Source organism: Sphaeroforma arctica, assembly GCF_001186125.1.
Source record: "Sphaeroforma arctica JP610 unplaced genomic scaffold supercont1.661, whole genome shotgun sequence".
Classification (NCBI taxonomy): Eukaryota; class Ichthyosporea; order Ichthyophonida; genus Sphaeroforma; species Sphaeroforma arctica.
This window is the reverse complement of record NW_014039897.1, coordinates 32,942-45,516: the sequence shown is the minus strand read 5'-3', so window position 1 is coordinate 45,516 and position 12,575 is coordinate 32,942. Positions and strand designations below refer to the sequence as shown.

At 42.9% G+C, this 12,575-nt stretch overlaps 2 protein-coding genes across 2 annotated transcripts; both read left to right on the top strand.

The window, feature by feature from the left end:
• Positions 1 to 39: 39 nt before the first annotated feature.
• Positions 40 to 2,069, top strand: SARC_07898 (hypothetical protein). Its single transcript, XM_014298150.1, has 3 exons — positions 40 to 209; positions 548 to 872; positions 1,039 to 2,069. Exons 1-3 carry the CDS (start codon positions 90 to 92, stop codon positions 1,206 to 1,208), a joined length of 615 nt encoding a protein of 204 aa, XP_014153625.1. The 5' UTR covers positions 40 to 89; the 3' UTR covers positions 1,209 to 2,069.
• Positions 2,070 to 3,547: 1,478 nt separating this feature from the next.
• On the top strand, positions 3,548 to 9,550 carry SARC_07897 (hypothetical protein). The gene is made up of 8 exons (XM_014298149.1): positions 3,548 to 3,782; positions 4,795 to 4,886; positions 5,569 to 5,647; positions 6,566 to 6,731; positions 6,958 to 7,122; positions 7,689 to 7,748; positions 8,152 to 8,232; positions 8,939 to 9,550. Exons 1-8 carry the CDS (start codon positions 3,703 to 3,705, stop codon positions 9,038 to 9,040), a joined length of 825 nt encoding a protein of 274 aa, XP_014153624.1. The 5' UTR covers positions 3,548 to 3,702; the 3' UTR covers positions 9,041 to 9,550.
• Positions 9,551 to 12,575: the final 3,025 nt, after the last annotated feature.

Below are 12,575 nucleotides of genomic sequence, written 5' to 3'. Positions count from 1 at the left end.
TACATCATTATATTTATATTTATCTGTATTCATGAATGCAGGTTTTGGACAGAGAGGGGGCTGGGTCTTCGCTCAATATTCTCCTGGGAATGACATGGCTATACGGCGTCGTCAGTCGTCAAAATCCTCGAAGACCCACAATCATCAACCTGTCGCTGGGTGGAGAGTACAGCGACACCATGAACCAATATGTCCAGACAATGGCCGAGGTGTGTTCTGATCTCATGTTTATATTTATATATATATATATATGATTATGGATATGTATATATATATATGAATTTGTGCCCGTGCCTGTGCCTGTTTGTGCGTGTGTGGTGCTTCTGTATTGAATGGTCTGAAAGTGTTCACGCGTTACAAACTGTCCGCTGTATTTACATACCACCGTAGGCATTGATATGATCTTCGTAGTACTCTGGCCAATTCCACATACATCCCTATCACCTGCCCACACTAATCCGGACTAACACCCCACTATCAACCACAGTCATGCATCCCTATCACCTGCCCACACTAATCCCGACTAGTACCCCACTACCAACCACAGATCGGCATTCTCGTGGTGACTGCGTCGGGCAACAGTAACAGTGACGCGTGCCTGGAGAGTCCTGCGAGTGCTGCACTGGCCATCTCCGTCGCCTCGTCCGGGCGCACGGATGAGTTCAGCAGCTTCAGCAACTGGGGTGCGTGTGTGGATGTAATAGCCCCGGGAGAGAACATCCTCAGTGCGTCGTACACGGGAGAGGGTGCGTTGATTAAGAGTGGAACGTCACAGGCGTGTCCGTTGGTGGCGGGGTTGGCGGCTATCTTCTGGGAGAGCAGTCTGCGCAATGGCACTAATGTTACTATACAGCAGCTGGCCGAGACTATGAGTAAGTGGCATGCATCTGCTGCGTGAATGTGTTGGGTTGTGTGCTATGGTCTGTATAATATATATATATATATCTATATATTCTCTACGCTCATTGCTGAAAAAATACGCTACCATTCTCCATTTGTTCACTAATAGCATTTCCGAAAACCCCCCCTTATCAACAGAAAACAATGTGAACACCAACCTCATCACCAACACGCCAGAGGGCACCGTTAATAGCTTAGCCCATGCCAGTGCCTGTTCACAGCCACGCGTTAACTCAGCCGTGCGTATGCCCATGTCTGTGGGACTGTTTGTGGCTGCGGCCCTTGTCTCTGTAGCACTGCTGGCGTAGTGTTAGTACTGTCCCTGTCACTCGCATTGGCCTGCTGCACGGGTGAGCACTCGCTGCCGTTCTATGCTGCTCGGTGGTGTGTGTGTTGTGGGTGTGGGTGTGATCACGCTTCGTCAACCTGTGCGTGCTAATGGCAGATGGTGTGCACACGCACCCGAGAAAATCCATTGGCGGTCGTGTCTATCCTGACAGTACATTTATAACCCGTGAGAATGAACCATGCTGAGTGCGTTGAGCTGCAAGGGAAGAGTCTCCGAGTGCATGTGTATGCCCCAAGCACTCGCTGTGGCATTGATGGTCTGTTCCCTGAACGCCACAGTAGCTTGGCACGGCCATCTTGGTTGACAATAGTCACCGAGTCTCTCACTAGAGGTGATTAGTCCCAACTGATTCGTATGAGATTGATTCCTGTCACCTGTCATTAATATACACTGTCTTGACCTGTCATGAATTGACACTGTCTTGACCTGTCATGAATTGACACTGTCTTGACCTGTCATGAATTGACACTGTCTTGACCTGTCATGAATTGACACTGTCTTGACCTGTCATTAATTGACACTGTCTTGACCTGTCATGAATTGACACTGTCTTTGCATGAGCTGCAATGACTGCAAGCGCAACTGTGCACAGCCACAGCTTCTGAGTATGCCTGTAGGCGTCACATGCCACTGTGAGTGTGTCTGTGGACCTCACTTGCAAAGGTTGCGATGCTTTGGCCGGCGCTCACAGTGTAGTTCGTACACACCCGAAAGCCTTCGGTAGGGATTACTACATTGAGCGTCCAGTAGTGATTACCAAATAAAACCTTCATTTATTACGTCCTTTCCATTAGCCTTGGGAAGGAATGGATTATTACGCAATAGGCCGATTGATTATTACGCAAATTTTTGCAATCACGCAGCACCATTGATACACTCGTGGGCTGGCAATTTGTAGTCGATGTCAAACGCTTGCGAGAGCTATTTGAACGTGTTCCTTTCGGTCTATAGCAACGGGACAGATGAACACCGTGTTGTGTGTGTGTGTGATTCTGACACAGATCGAGATGAACCCCAGGCACTAGGGTGGACCATAGCTATGACGCCAAGAATTTCAACCCAAGCGAACTTAATCCATTCGCTTACCGCAGAGAATGCTCTAACACACGCAAAAAGGCTTATTTTTTTGGCCTTTATGTGCGGCTTCTATGTGCTTGACAAAGTTCTATATTGGCCAGTACGTAACAACCCGATGTGTGTATGCCAAATAAAACACAAAGCGTATTATACTACGCAGACACTCACAAATAGATCTTTGTACTATCACCAATTTGACGCATTGGGAAAGTATATAGAATCGGCCCCGATTATTTGATATGCTGCTCCCGGGCAACATATGCAGAGACAGCCGATGAGTATTGTGTGCGACTGTTGTCCTTGAGCTGAATGGGCTTTACAATGGTAAGGGAGACGACAGAATTTCATAAATAAGGTGGTACAAGAGACTGGGAATTCATGTTACTTTCAAGATAGTACAACAAGAGACAGGGAATTCACAAGTTACTTTCAAGATAGTACATCAAGATATAGGGAATTCATAAGTTACTTTCAAGAAAGTACAACAAGAGACAGGGAATTCATAAGTTACTTTCAAGATAGTACGATAAGAGACAGGGAATTCATAAGTTACTTTCAAGATAGTACAACGAGAGACAGAGAATTCATAAGTTACTTTCAAGATAGTACGAGAGACAGGGAATTTATAGGTTACTTTCAAGATAGTACAACAAGAGACAGAGAATTCATTCAAAATTTATTTGTGCTATATAGAACAGTCGCGGAAGACTTGGGAATATAAGTAAAAAATAGCATGGCAAGTACAATGAAACATATCAGCAAGGGTGTATCCTAAGTAATTATATTCCGTAGCTACTACTAAGCGGTTGGGTGATATAACACAGTGTCTAGCTCATAGAGTTTCAGGTGGGTGACGTGCACAGTTTCTTAAATCGGTTTTCAGTCGTGGGTGGCTGTAGTGATAGGGTAGTAGGTGTAAGCCAAGAGACCTAAGACAGTGTACGCACTGAAATGTATGTATGTTTGTATTTAGTTGTATGTTTGTATTTAGTTGTATGTTTGTATTTTGGTATACTTTTATTTGTCTTGTGGCTTGGCTCGTTTGTTTTTTTTCCAATCAACCCTAAACCCTAAAGTAAAAGGTTCCGAACTTCGTTCGCTAATACAGCATGACTCATTGGTCGTATTTAGTAGGCCTCTAAAGTCTACAGTCTACACTCTACTGAGAATTTATAAATATTTAGGTCGGACGTACGTCCGAACAATTTATCATGACGAAATCATAAATCCTCTCCATCCTAGCCCAGTGCCTCAGTGGTGATTTATTATTTTAACATTGACATTATCATACCGCTCTCTCTCGTATAACTAAGAACCGCATACTGCGAGTGAGTGCCATAAACCTACACACCCAACTACGTCCTCACATAATCATAATGTCTCGATCATTGTTAGCGTCATGGTGCATACGCGGAGGTGCGTCTAGAGCACATCTTATGGTACAGCGTTCGGCTCGGTATGTAGTAATTGCGTGGTTCGTGCGAGTGTCTTTGAGTATTGGATTTGGATGGGATGGAATGAAGTGGTATGGAGTGGGTCCGTTGCACTTGTTGAGTTGAGCTGAGTTGATTTAGCTGGTGTCATACAAGCATCTCGCGGTGTGCACCATTTTTTTGTACTGGTTTGCGCATATAGGTATGAACATATATATATATATACATATACATGTATAAGAATGCTTAAATACACGCGGTCAAATCAAAGTATAAGATCTTTTTAAATGCCTACAGAAAGGTTTACACGTACACACCACGTATACCGATGCGGTCGATGTTAGCAGCTATGCACAGGCGACGCCTGGTCTCGTTTCCCGTATTGCACACCACATGGTTAATCTCATTACACTGCTGGACTGTCTATACCTTCGGTCCATCGCTGAATCAGATACTCTCGTGTAGCTGTATTCTTCTGAGTGCGTTGACGTGTACATACAGGGCTTGTGTGGTGCATCTCTCATTCACTTCGCTCACACTCGTTAGACCTGTACCGTCTTTGGGCTTGTTTCTGTTGCACTGCATCTGTTTTTGTCCATGCTGTAACCATTGGTTTCTTTTCGTTGGGGCATTTCGTAGCACGTACATTGGGGTTTGTTAAAACCATTTACACTAAAGGTTTGGCGAGTGTCACGTGGTCGCTACTTACTATGTTGCACTGAGGCGTGCAGTTGTTCGCCTTTACTTTGTATTTCTTATCGTCCTATCCATTTCGTTGGGATGGTTCACTTAATCGGTACCCTTGCCGTATATTGCTCATCATCGCTTCTCCCTTGTATTGGGTTTGTTCACTTAATGCATCTCCTTTGTATTGGGGTTGTTTACTTGATCGGTGCCCTTGCCTTGTAATTGCCTTGTATTTCTCATCCTTGTACGCATCTCCCTTGTATTGGGGTTGTTCACTTGATCGGTGCCCTTGCTTTGTATTTGTCATCCTTGTACTCATCTCCTTTGTATTGGGGCTGTTCCTTCTAGTGCTGCTCTGGGAGCCCCTCGGATGTTATCGTCAATGTCCCGAGCTTCCCTTCGCCCTGGCGTCTCTGCGCTCAGAGTTAATCCTTATGCAGGTGTGTATTCAACGCAACGGCCGTGCTCAGAGACTATTGCTGGTTGTTTTAAGGTGTTAGTCTGTCTATTGTGTTAGTCTTTCTATTGTGTTGATCTGGTATGATGTAGTTGATACGTGATGAAGGCTCCCGTACCACGCACCACACAGGGGTCTTTGGACAATGAACTGTTTATTGAAACGTGAATCATAACAACGCATTCATAGTTGAGGTTGCATAGTTGCGTGGGTAATATGGTATGAAGTTTTCTCAAACCGTTTGACTACGTGTTGTGAGTCTCAGCTGCCAAAGCAATCATGACATTGATTGAGTTATAGGAAGCCGATACAATCTATTCCTCTATATATCTATATATCTACACACACATATATATATACATATATAGAGATATATATATTATATATATATATATATATATATATATATATAGTACATGTATATACATGTGTGTATATATACATATATATAAATATAAATATATATGTATATATATATATTTATCAATTCTTTATTGTGATATATTTAGGTTCAACCACTCAATTTAGTTACCACGTGCTTCCCTCGTCTTGTTCCTTCCATATGTCTATTAGCACTTTAGTGTGACACAGTTTGGTGCACCTCTACATCCGTGTTGTCCTTCGCTTCGTTCTACTAACACTTGAGTGTGACCTTATTTGAACAGTGACGGCAATGCAAAAGCGCACGCTCTTCATCCAAACCCAAGATACACCAAACCCAGACTCGCTCAAATTCTACCCAGGGTATGTGTGAGCATCTGTCGATTGTTTGTATACAAAGCATGCGTATACGTTGTCTAGCTTATTTATGGAGCTACGATGAAGATACAGCCAACGCTGGCAGTGTATGATACATATTCAGGATGGTTGGCTTATGCGATGGAAGTCTGTGCATGCCACTCTATCTGTGGAATGTGTTCTATATATAGTCTGTACATGCACCTCTACCTGTAGAACGGATCTATCAGTAGAATATGTTCTGTATATAGTTTGGACAAGCATCTCTACCTGTAGAACGGATCTATCAGTAGAATATGTTCTGTATATAGTTTGTACAAGCATCTCTACCTGTAGAACGGATCTATCAGTAGAATATGTTCTGTATATAGTTTGTACAAGCATCTCTACCTGTAGAATGAATTCTATATAGTCTCTGTTCATACATTTCTATCAGTAGAATGTGTTCTATATATAGTCTGTACATACATATCTACCTATAGAATATGTCGCATATATAATCTGTACAGTTATCTCTTTCTGTAGAATGTGTCGCATATATAGTCTGTACAGCCATCTCTTTCTGTAGAATGTGTTCTGTATATAGTCTGTACCTACATATCTACCTGTAGAATGTGTTCCATACATAGTTTGTACAATCGTCTCTATTTGTAGAATGTGTTCCATACATAGTTTGTACAATCGTCTCTATTTGTAGAATGTGGTCTATATATAGTTTGAAGAGCCATCTCTACCCGTGGATTATGATCCATAAATGATTTATACATACATCACTATCATTAGAATGTCATCATTATTATTAGAATGTCATCGCTATCATTAGAATGTCATCTATACATTCAGATTGTCATCTATACGTTCAGAATAGTCGGCCTAATCCATAGTCGCAGCATGCTCACAACTAGCATGTCCGTCCCATCACAGACAAAACATCATGGAAAGCGGACAGACATACTTCTTCAACGAGCGCAAGGACTCGGTGAATTCGCCCCTGGCCATGAGTCTGTTCATGGTGGAGGGTGTGAAGAATGTCATGTTTGCCGATGAGTTCCTGACCGTGTCTAAAGCGCCCGAGTATTCGTGGAATGAGGTATGTTATGTGGTACATTTGTCCTTTCGATGGCGACACCAAACCCACACCGTCCGGTGTTGCTAATTGCATTCATACATCGCCTATGATTCTACTTGTCCCATATTGATTGGTGCTTTATCCCTTTTTTGTTCCTTGTTGTTCAGGCTAAGCCAGAAGTGTCTATTATCCTACTTGTCCCATATTGACCGGTGCTTTGCTCCTTATTTTTGCCCTTGTTGTTCAGGTTAAGCCCGAGGTGTTTGCGGCCATTATGGATTTCTGTGCGAGTGGTGTGCCCGTGTTCAAAGACGGAGTGGACATCAGTGGGTCTGCGGCAGAAGATGATGACGAGATTGTCATCATGATCAAAGAACTGCTGGACACCAGAATCCGTCCCGTCATTCAGGAGGTGAGTCATGTATACCTCGTGAGCACGAATTGCTAGCAAATAACACAGCACCTAATTAGCCTACCGTGCAAGCATGGTGAGTGCATGGGAACACTGTGCCAAATAGTTGACACACGTATGTGTTGCTTGTATGGGGCCTTTTCTCTCCAAGCATTGGGTGGTGACTGGATTTACTTCGGGGTGGGATAGGTCTCGCTAGCATGCGATGTTGTATATGTGGTGTTCTTGAAGAATGGGTCTTCACTCTGCACGTGACATGGCGGGATTACTACCTGTAGATATCAGAGAAGCATTAGTCTGGTATCCAGCCAAACCGTTTCTGGAACACGTCTGTGGTTTTGTGCGGTGTTATATTGTGGTTACATACGCGCACGCCAGATGACGTAGGCTGGGAATGCCTTTGCTTAGCGTTAGTACTCGTTGAGCTGTCCCTTCGGCACCTCATGCGTGTGTCTGGCCCACACGAGTTTGCTCACGTGTGCATTGATCGTGTGTCACACGAGTGTGCTCACATGTGCATTTCTCTTACACGAGTGTGTTCACATGTGCATTTCTCTTTCATACAGGATGGCGGAGACATCTCGTTTGGACACATGGAGAACGGCATCGTCTACCTCAAGCTACACGTATGTCTCACTACAGTCAGACGTTATATCTTGTAGTGTTTTTGAGTAGTTTGTCTTGCAATATCTGGTCTCAAATTGGAAAAGCCTTGTATGGTCTGCAAATGGTTTTGCTGAATGCGGCGTATGTCCTGCTACACTCGCATAATCGTACGTTGTAGGTGCGTGTCACTTGGTGTGGGGCGGGTTGTACCTTGACACTGATTAACATACAGCAGCTGCGATGCTCCGTTGCAGAGTATGCCTATCATACTTGATCACAGTGCAGTCAATACTCAATAGCGTTTTAGGTCGCCTGTATTCGCCTATTATCAATGTCCACTTTTTTTATGCAAGCCTTGGCATTTTTTTTTGATGCATCCACCCTACTTATTATTGTCCATTTTGCATACACCAACACTTGCAGGGTGCCTGTGGTTCGTGTGCGTCGTCTACGGCTACGCTGAAGGGTGGGGTGGAGAACATGCTGATGCACTACATCCCTGAGGTATGGCAGGGTTTTAGGGTTTATATAGGGTTGGGTGGAGAATATGCTGATGCACATCATCCCTGGGGTATGGCAGTAGTTCCATTCGTGATTGCTCTCCCTATACGCTATGGATTGGCATTTGTTATGTTTAAGTGCGTGTGCTTGGATAACTTGGCGGAAGTCCTCTTTCAATTGGGTTGAATCGGTGTTTGGCGTTTGCGTTGTGTTGGTGCTGTATTTTGTCGTATGGAGCTTTTATGCCAATGTATCACCTGTTATTATTTTATGTAATCCTCCTATTCTATCATTCGCAGTACAACTCTACTTGCCTATTACAGTTTTCATCTATTTATTTAGTATACTGGAGCGTTTCATGACTCATCCAGTAATGATGCTGCATTTTGTATGCTCAAGCTATAATGGGATAAACAAATGAGTGTCCACCGCCTCTAAACGTTTAAGTGCTTAATCTCATGGTAGCGGTAGTACAGTCAGGTGGCAGTCGCAGAACCTGTGCCGTGTTACGGGGCGTGTTGCGTGCATTGAAACGGTTTATTGAAAGGTTTCAAGTTTGGTTGTTCTTTGCTGTTCTTGTCCAAAAGGTTGAGGAAGTTGTGCGCGTCTCTCAAGTTTGGCTGTTCTTTTGTTATTCTTATCCAAAAGGTTGAGGGAGTGGAGCGTGTCTCTCAAGTTTTGTTGTTCTTTTCCTATTCTTATCCAAAAGGTTGAGGGAGTGGAGCAGATCTTTGAGGAGCACGAAATTCAGAGTACTGAGGCCTTCGAGAAATTGGAGCGTGAGTTGCTGCAGAAACAGTTGAGCAGATAAACGAATATTCATTCGACGAGTTTTGGAGATAGCTTCAATTTTATTTGAGAAGAGTGTGCGTTGCTATGGTTACCCATGTTGGTGTGCATGCTCTGATTGCCACTGGACAGATCAGGCTAACGTATGTAGGCAAGTGGTAGTAGAGATACCTTGTATTGGTTGCGCCGCCGGTAGCATGTTATGTTTGCAAGTTTTAGGTCGCTCACAGTGGAACCGCACACTATGGCCTTCCGAAACTATCCTCTTTTGACACTCGGACTAGCGAATGCGATGCTTGTCGCGGATGAAGAATAATGCTTGCACAGGTTAATCCAGGAACACCTAAGGACAGCAAGTAAAACAGCCATCTACGTCTGATCACTATACGATATGATTGCCTGCACTAGGGCCGCTTCACAGCCGACTCAGTCGCTCGCCTCTTCATGGGATTAGTGCCGAGAGTCACACGTATTTTATAGTGGCGACATGACCACCAATCGACACAAGCGAAATAAAGTTTTTTACCGTTTTATAAGAGAAAATGCATCGGTTTCCATAGTTTTATGTTTAAAGAGGCTAAGCCCTTGCATTGAGAACCATCATGTGCTGGATTGTGGGTAGTATTGATTTTCTGACATTGTACGATTTTATCTATACTTCATTAACTTTTACCGTTTTATGACAATGCTTCGGCTTCCATAGTTTTTGTCTTTGATGCTACGTGCTTGTCCCGAGGATCATCATGTACTGGGCTGGGTAGTAACGATTTTCTGAATTGTTCGATTTGATCGACAACCACAAACAATTACCGCTATATGAGGGAGAATGCTTTGGAATTATAGTTTTTTTGTCAAAAAGGCTACGCCCTTACCTTGAGGATCAACATGTGATGGCTGGGTAGCATTGATTTTCTAACGAGTACGATCTATGTTCGTATTTTTTCCCGTTTTACGAGAGAAAATTCTTCGGCTTCCTTTGGTTTGTCTATGAGGCTACGTCCTTGCTTTGAGGATCATGATGTGCTGGGTTGGGTAGTATTGATTTTCTGAGATGTACGATTTGATCTATATTTATCAACAAAGCAGTTTTATGACAGAAAATTCTTCTGCTGCCGTAGTTTTTGGTCTATAAAGTGTACGCCGTTACCCCGAGGATCATCATGTGATGGCTGGGTAGTATTGATTCTTTGAAATGTACGTCTGAATCTATTTTCTTAATATAATTTACCGTTCTAAGAATGAAAATGCTTCGGCTGCGTAGTTTTTGGTCTAAAGAGGCTACGTCCTTGCCCTGAGGATCGTCATTGCGCTGGGCTGGGTAGCATTGAGTTCCCGACACGTACGATTTGATCTACGTTCATTAATATTTACCGTGTTATGAGAAAGAATCCTTCTGCTTCCTCAGTTTTTTTGTCTGAAGATAGTACGTTCTTGCCCTGAGGATCATCATGTGCTGGGCTTGGTAGTGTTGACATGTGCGACTTGATCTTTCATTAATATATATGATCTTTCATTAGTATTTACCATTTCATGAGAGAAAATGTTTCGGCTTCCAGTATTTATTGTCTAAAGAGGCTTGTTCTGAAGAAGGTAGCTGGGTCAGGTAGTACTGATTTTCTGACATGTACGATTTAATGTTCATTATTAATTACCAATTTATGAGAGAAAATGCGTCGGCTTCATAGTTTCTTGTCGAAAGAGGCTAAGTCCTTGCCCTGAGGATCATCGTGTACTGGGCTGGGTAGTATCATGTAGGTTTGATCTATGTGTAAACCATATTCTTTCAATCAATACTTCTATAGCTACTTAAAGATTGTAGTTAACTGGTATTTGAGTTGCGAGTTCAAAGGCCAATTCATGACCCTCTGGAGGACAGGGCTCTCTCTGAAGTGTCAGAGGGAGAAGATAGATTTTTCATTTTCTTTCTCCCTCCAGAGGCTCATGGGCGAATTGAATCTTATCGCACAATCTGAAACAACTATCGAGCACTCATGAATGAATAGCTCGCATTTGAGTAAGTTTAACGACGTGGAATCCTGCCGAAGTGCTGTTAATAGAAGTACAGCCGATTTATTAAGCTCAAGGTGATGGAAAGAAGTAATGCCGGTTCATTTAGCTCATATTCAAGAAGCGTGGTGGATGGAAGTAATGCCGGTATATTTAGCTCATAATAAAGAAAGGTAGTAGATAGAAGTATTGCCGTGTTATTTAGCTCATATCAAAGAAAGGTAGTGGATGGAAATAATGCCGGTTTATTTAGCTCATATTAAAGAAAGCTAGGAGACAGAAGTATTGCCGGTTTATATAGCTTATATTAAAGAAAGGTGGGGGATGGAAGTACTGCCGGTTTATTTAGCTCATTTTAAAAGAAGGAGGTGAAGTGGAGGAACTACATTTCTGTGTCGGGTCAAACTGGGCAAATACCACGCGCTGGTGTGAAAAATTACTCTTAAGATTACTGCAATACTTTTTGCCACCAGGCGACAAATTCTAAAGAAAGAAAGCAAGTCACTTGGTGATATTTCTAAATTCTCACCGTTTTATACGAGAAGCTATAGTAACCATATTAAATTGCAAGTAAAGTGATTATTCTTTTACCTGTGCCTCGACGAAAAAAGGTTAGTGGTATGTAAACGTGAAGATAGATTTTGCCACATCTAACGCAATAGTTAGGGTGCTGAACATCTGACCGGAAGCCTGCAATTAGTCATAAGAACGGGATGCAGATCCGAGGGAGGGGGAGGGGCAATGCTGGGTTAGCCGGCTTGGGCCTTTTCGTGTTGTTAGAGGCATGCAAAGTGCGCGTTTTAATATCTACCCAGGCACAGCGGGGGCATGTCGCAATTGTGTATGTGTCATTTTGAAAATGAGGCATGGCAAAAGAATATGCAGAGTATGAACAGCGTTTAAATCTGCATTAATTTTATTGTAAAAATGCATCCTATGACGAACCACTCTCTAGTCTGTGCGGATTCCGGACAGCAAGTACTGCCTTTGATCATATGCGATCGCTTATTAATTTGAATTTAAATCGACACCAAGTTCACAAGTTTGTGCGTAATAACCATTCCCACTTCAACGACTCACTTATTTTCCCGGGCTTACATTAAAGCCATTACTCTTCTACTCACTGTGTTCGTATTAACCTATAACATTACAATATAAGCCCATGTGTTTCGTGAACAAGACTCTTTCATGAGGCAACTAGTCTTCCCAGCACCTGCCTTTGCAAAATTCAATACAGATACCTACTCTATGTTGCTGGTGATTCCCATTCGTTCCCTACTTTCAAGACATTGATTGTCACCGCCAGCCCCCGCTGCTTGTAGTGAAACAATTCTGCATCATGTTGGCTTGAAACGCACTACAAAGTTTAGAAGCTAAGTTTGGCTGACGATTTATTTATAGCTAAATAGTACTTGGTTCAGTGAATAGGGACCTACATCCTGTATTGATTGCGTGGTTGACTGATAGGTATATTGTCGCTAATTTTCTCTTGAGCTTGTACCATATCACCGACAGACCCCAGGTACACAAAGAATCCTCGATCTCGCTTT

Coding starts and splice junctions, on each gene's coding strand:
- SARC_07898 (XM_014298150.1), top strand. CDS start 90: ATGACATGGCTATACGGCGTCGTCAGTCGTCAAAATCCTCGAAGACCC. Junction 210..547: donor ATGTCCAGACAATGGCCGAG/GTGTGTTCTGAT, acceptor TACCAACCACAG/ATCGGCATTCTCGTGGTGAC. Junction 873..1,038: donor GCAGCTGGCCGAGACTATGA/GTAAGTGGCATG, acceptor CCTTATCAACAG/AAAACAATGTGAACACCAAC.
- SARC_07897 (XM_014298149.1), top strand. CDS start 3,703: ATGTCTCGATCATTGTTAGCGTCATGGTGCATACGCGGAGGTGCGTCT. Junction 4,887..5,568: donor CAGAGTTAATCCTTATGCAG/GTGTGTATTCAA, acceptor TTATTTGAACAG/TGACGGCAATGCAAAAGCGC. Junction 7,123..7,688: donor TCCGTCCCGTCATTCAGGAG/GTGAGTCATGTA, acceptor TCTTTCATACAG/GATGGCGGAGACATCTCGTT.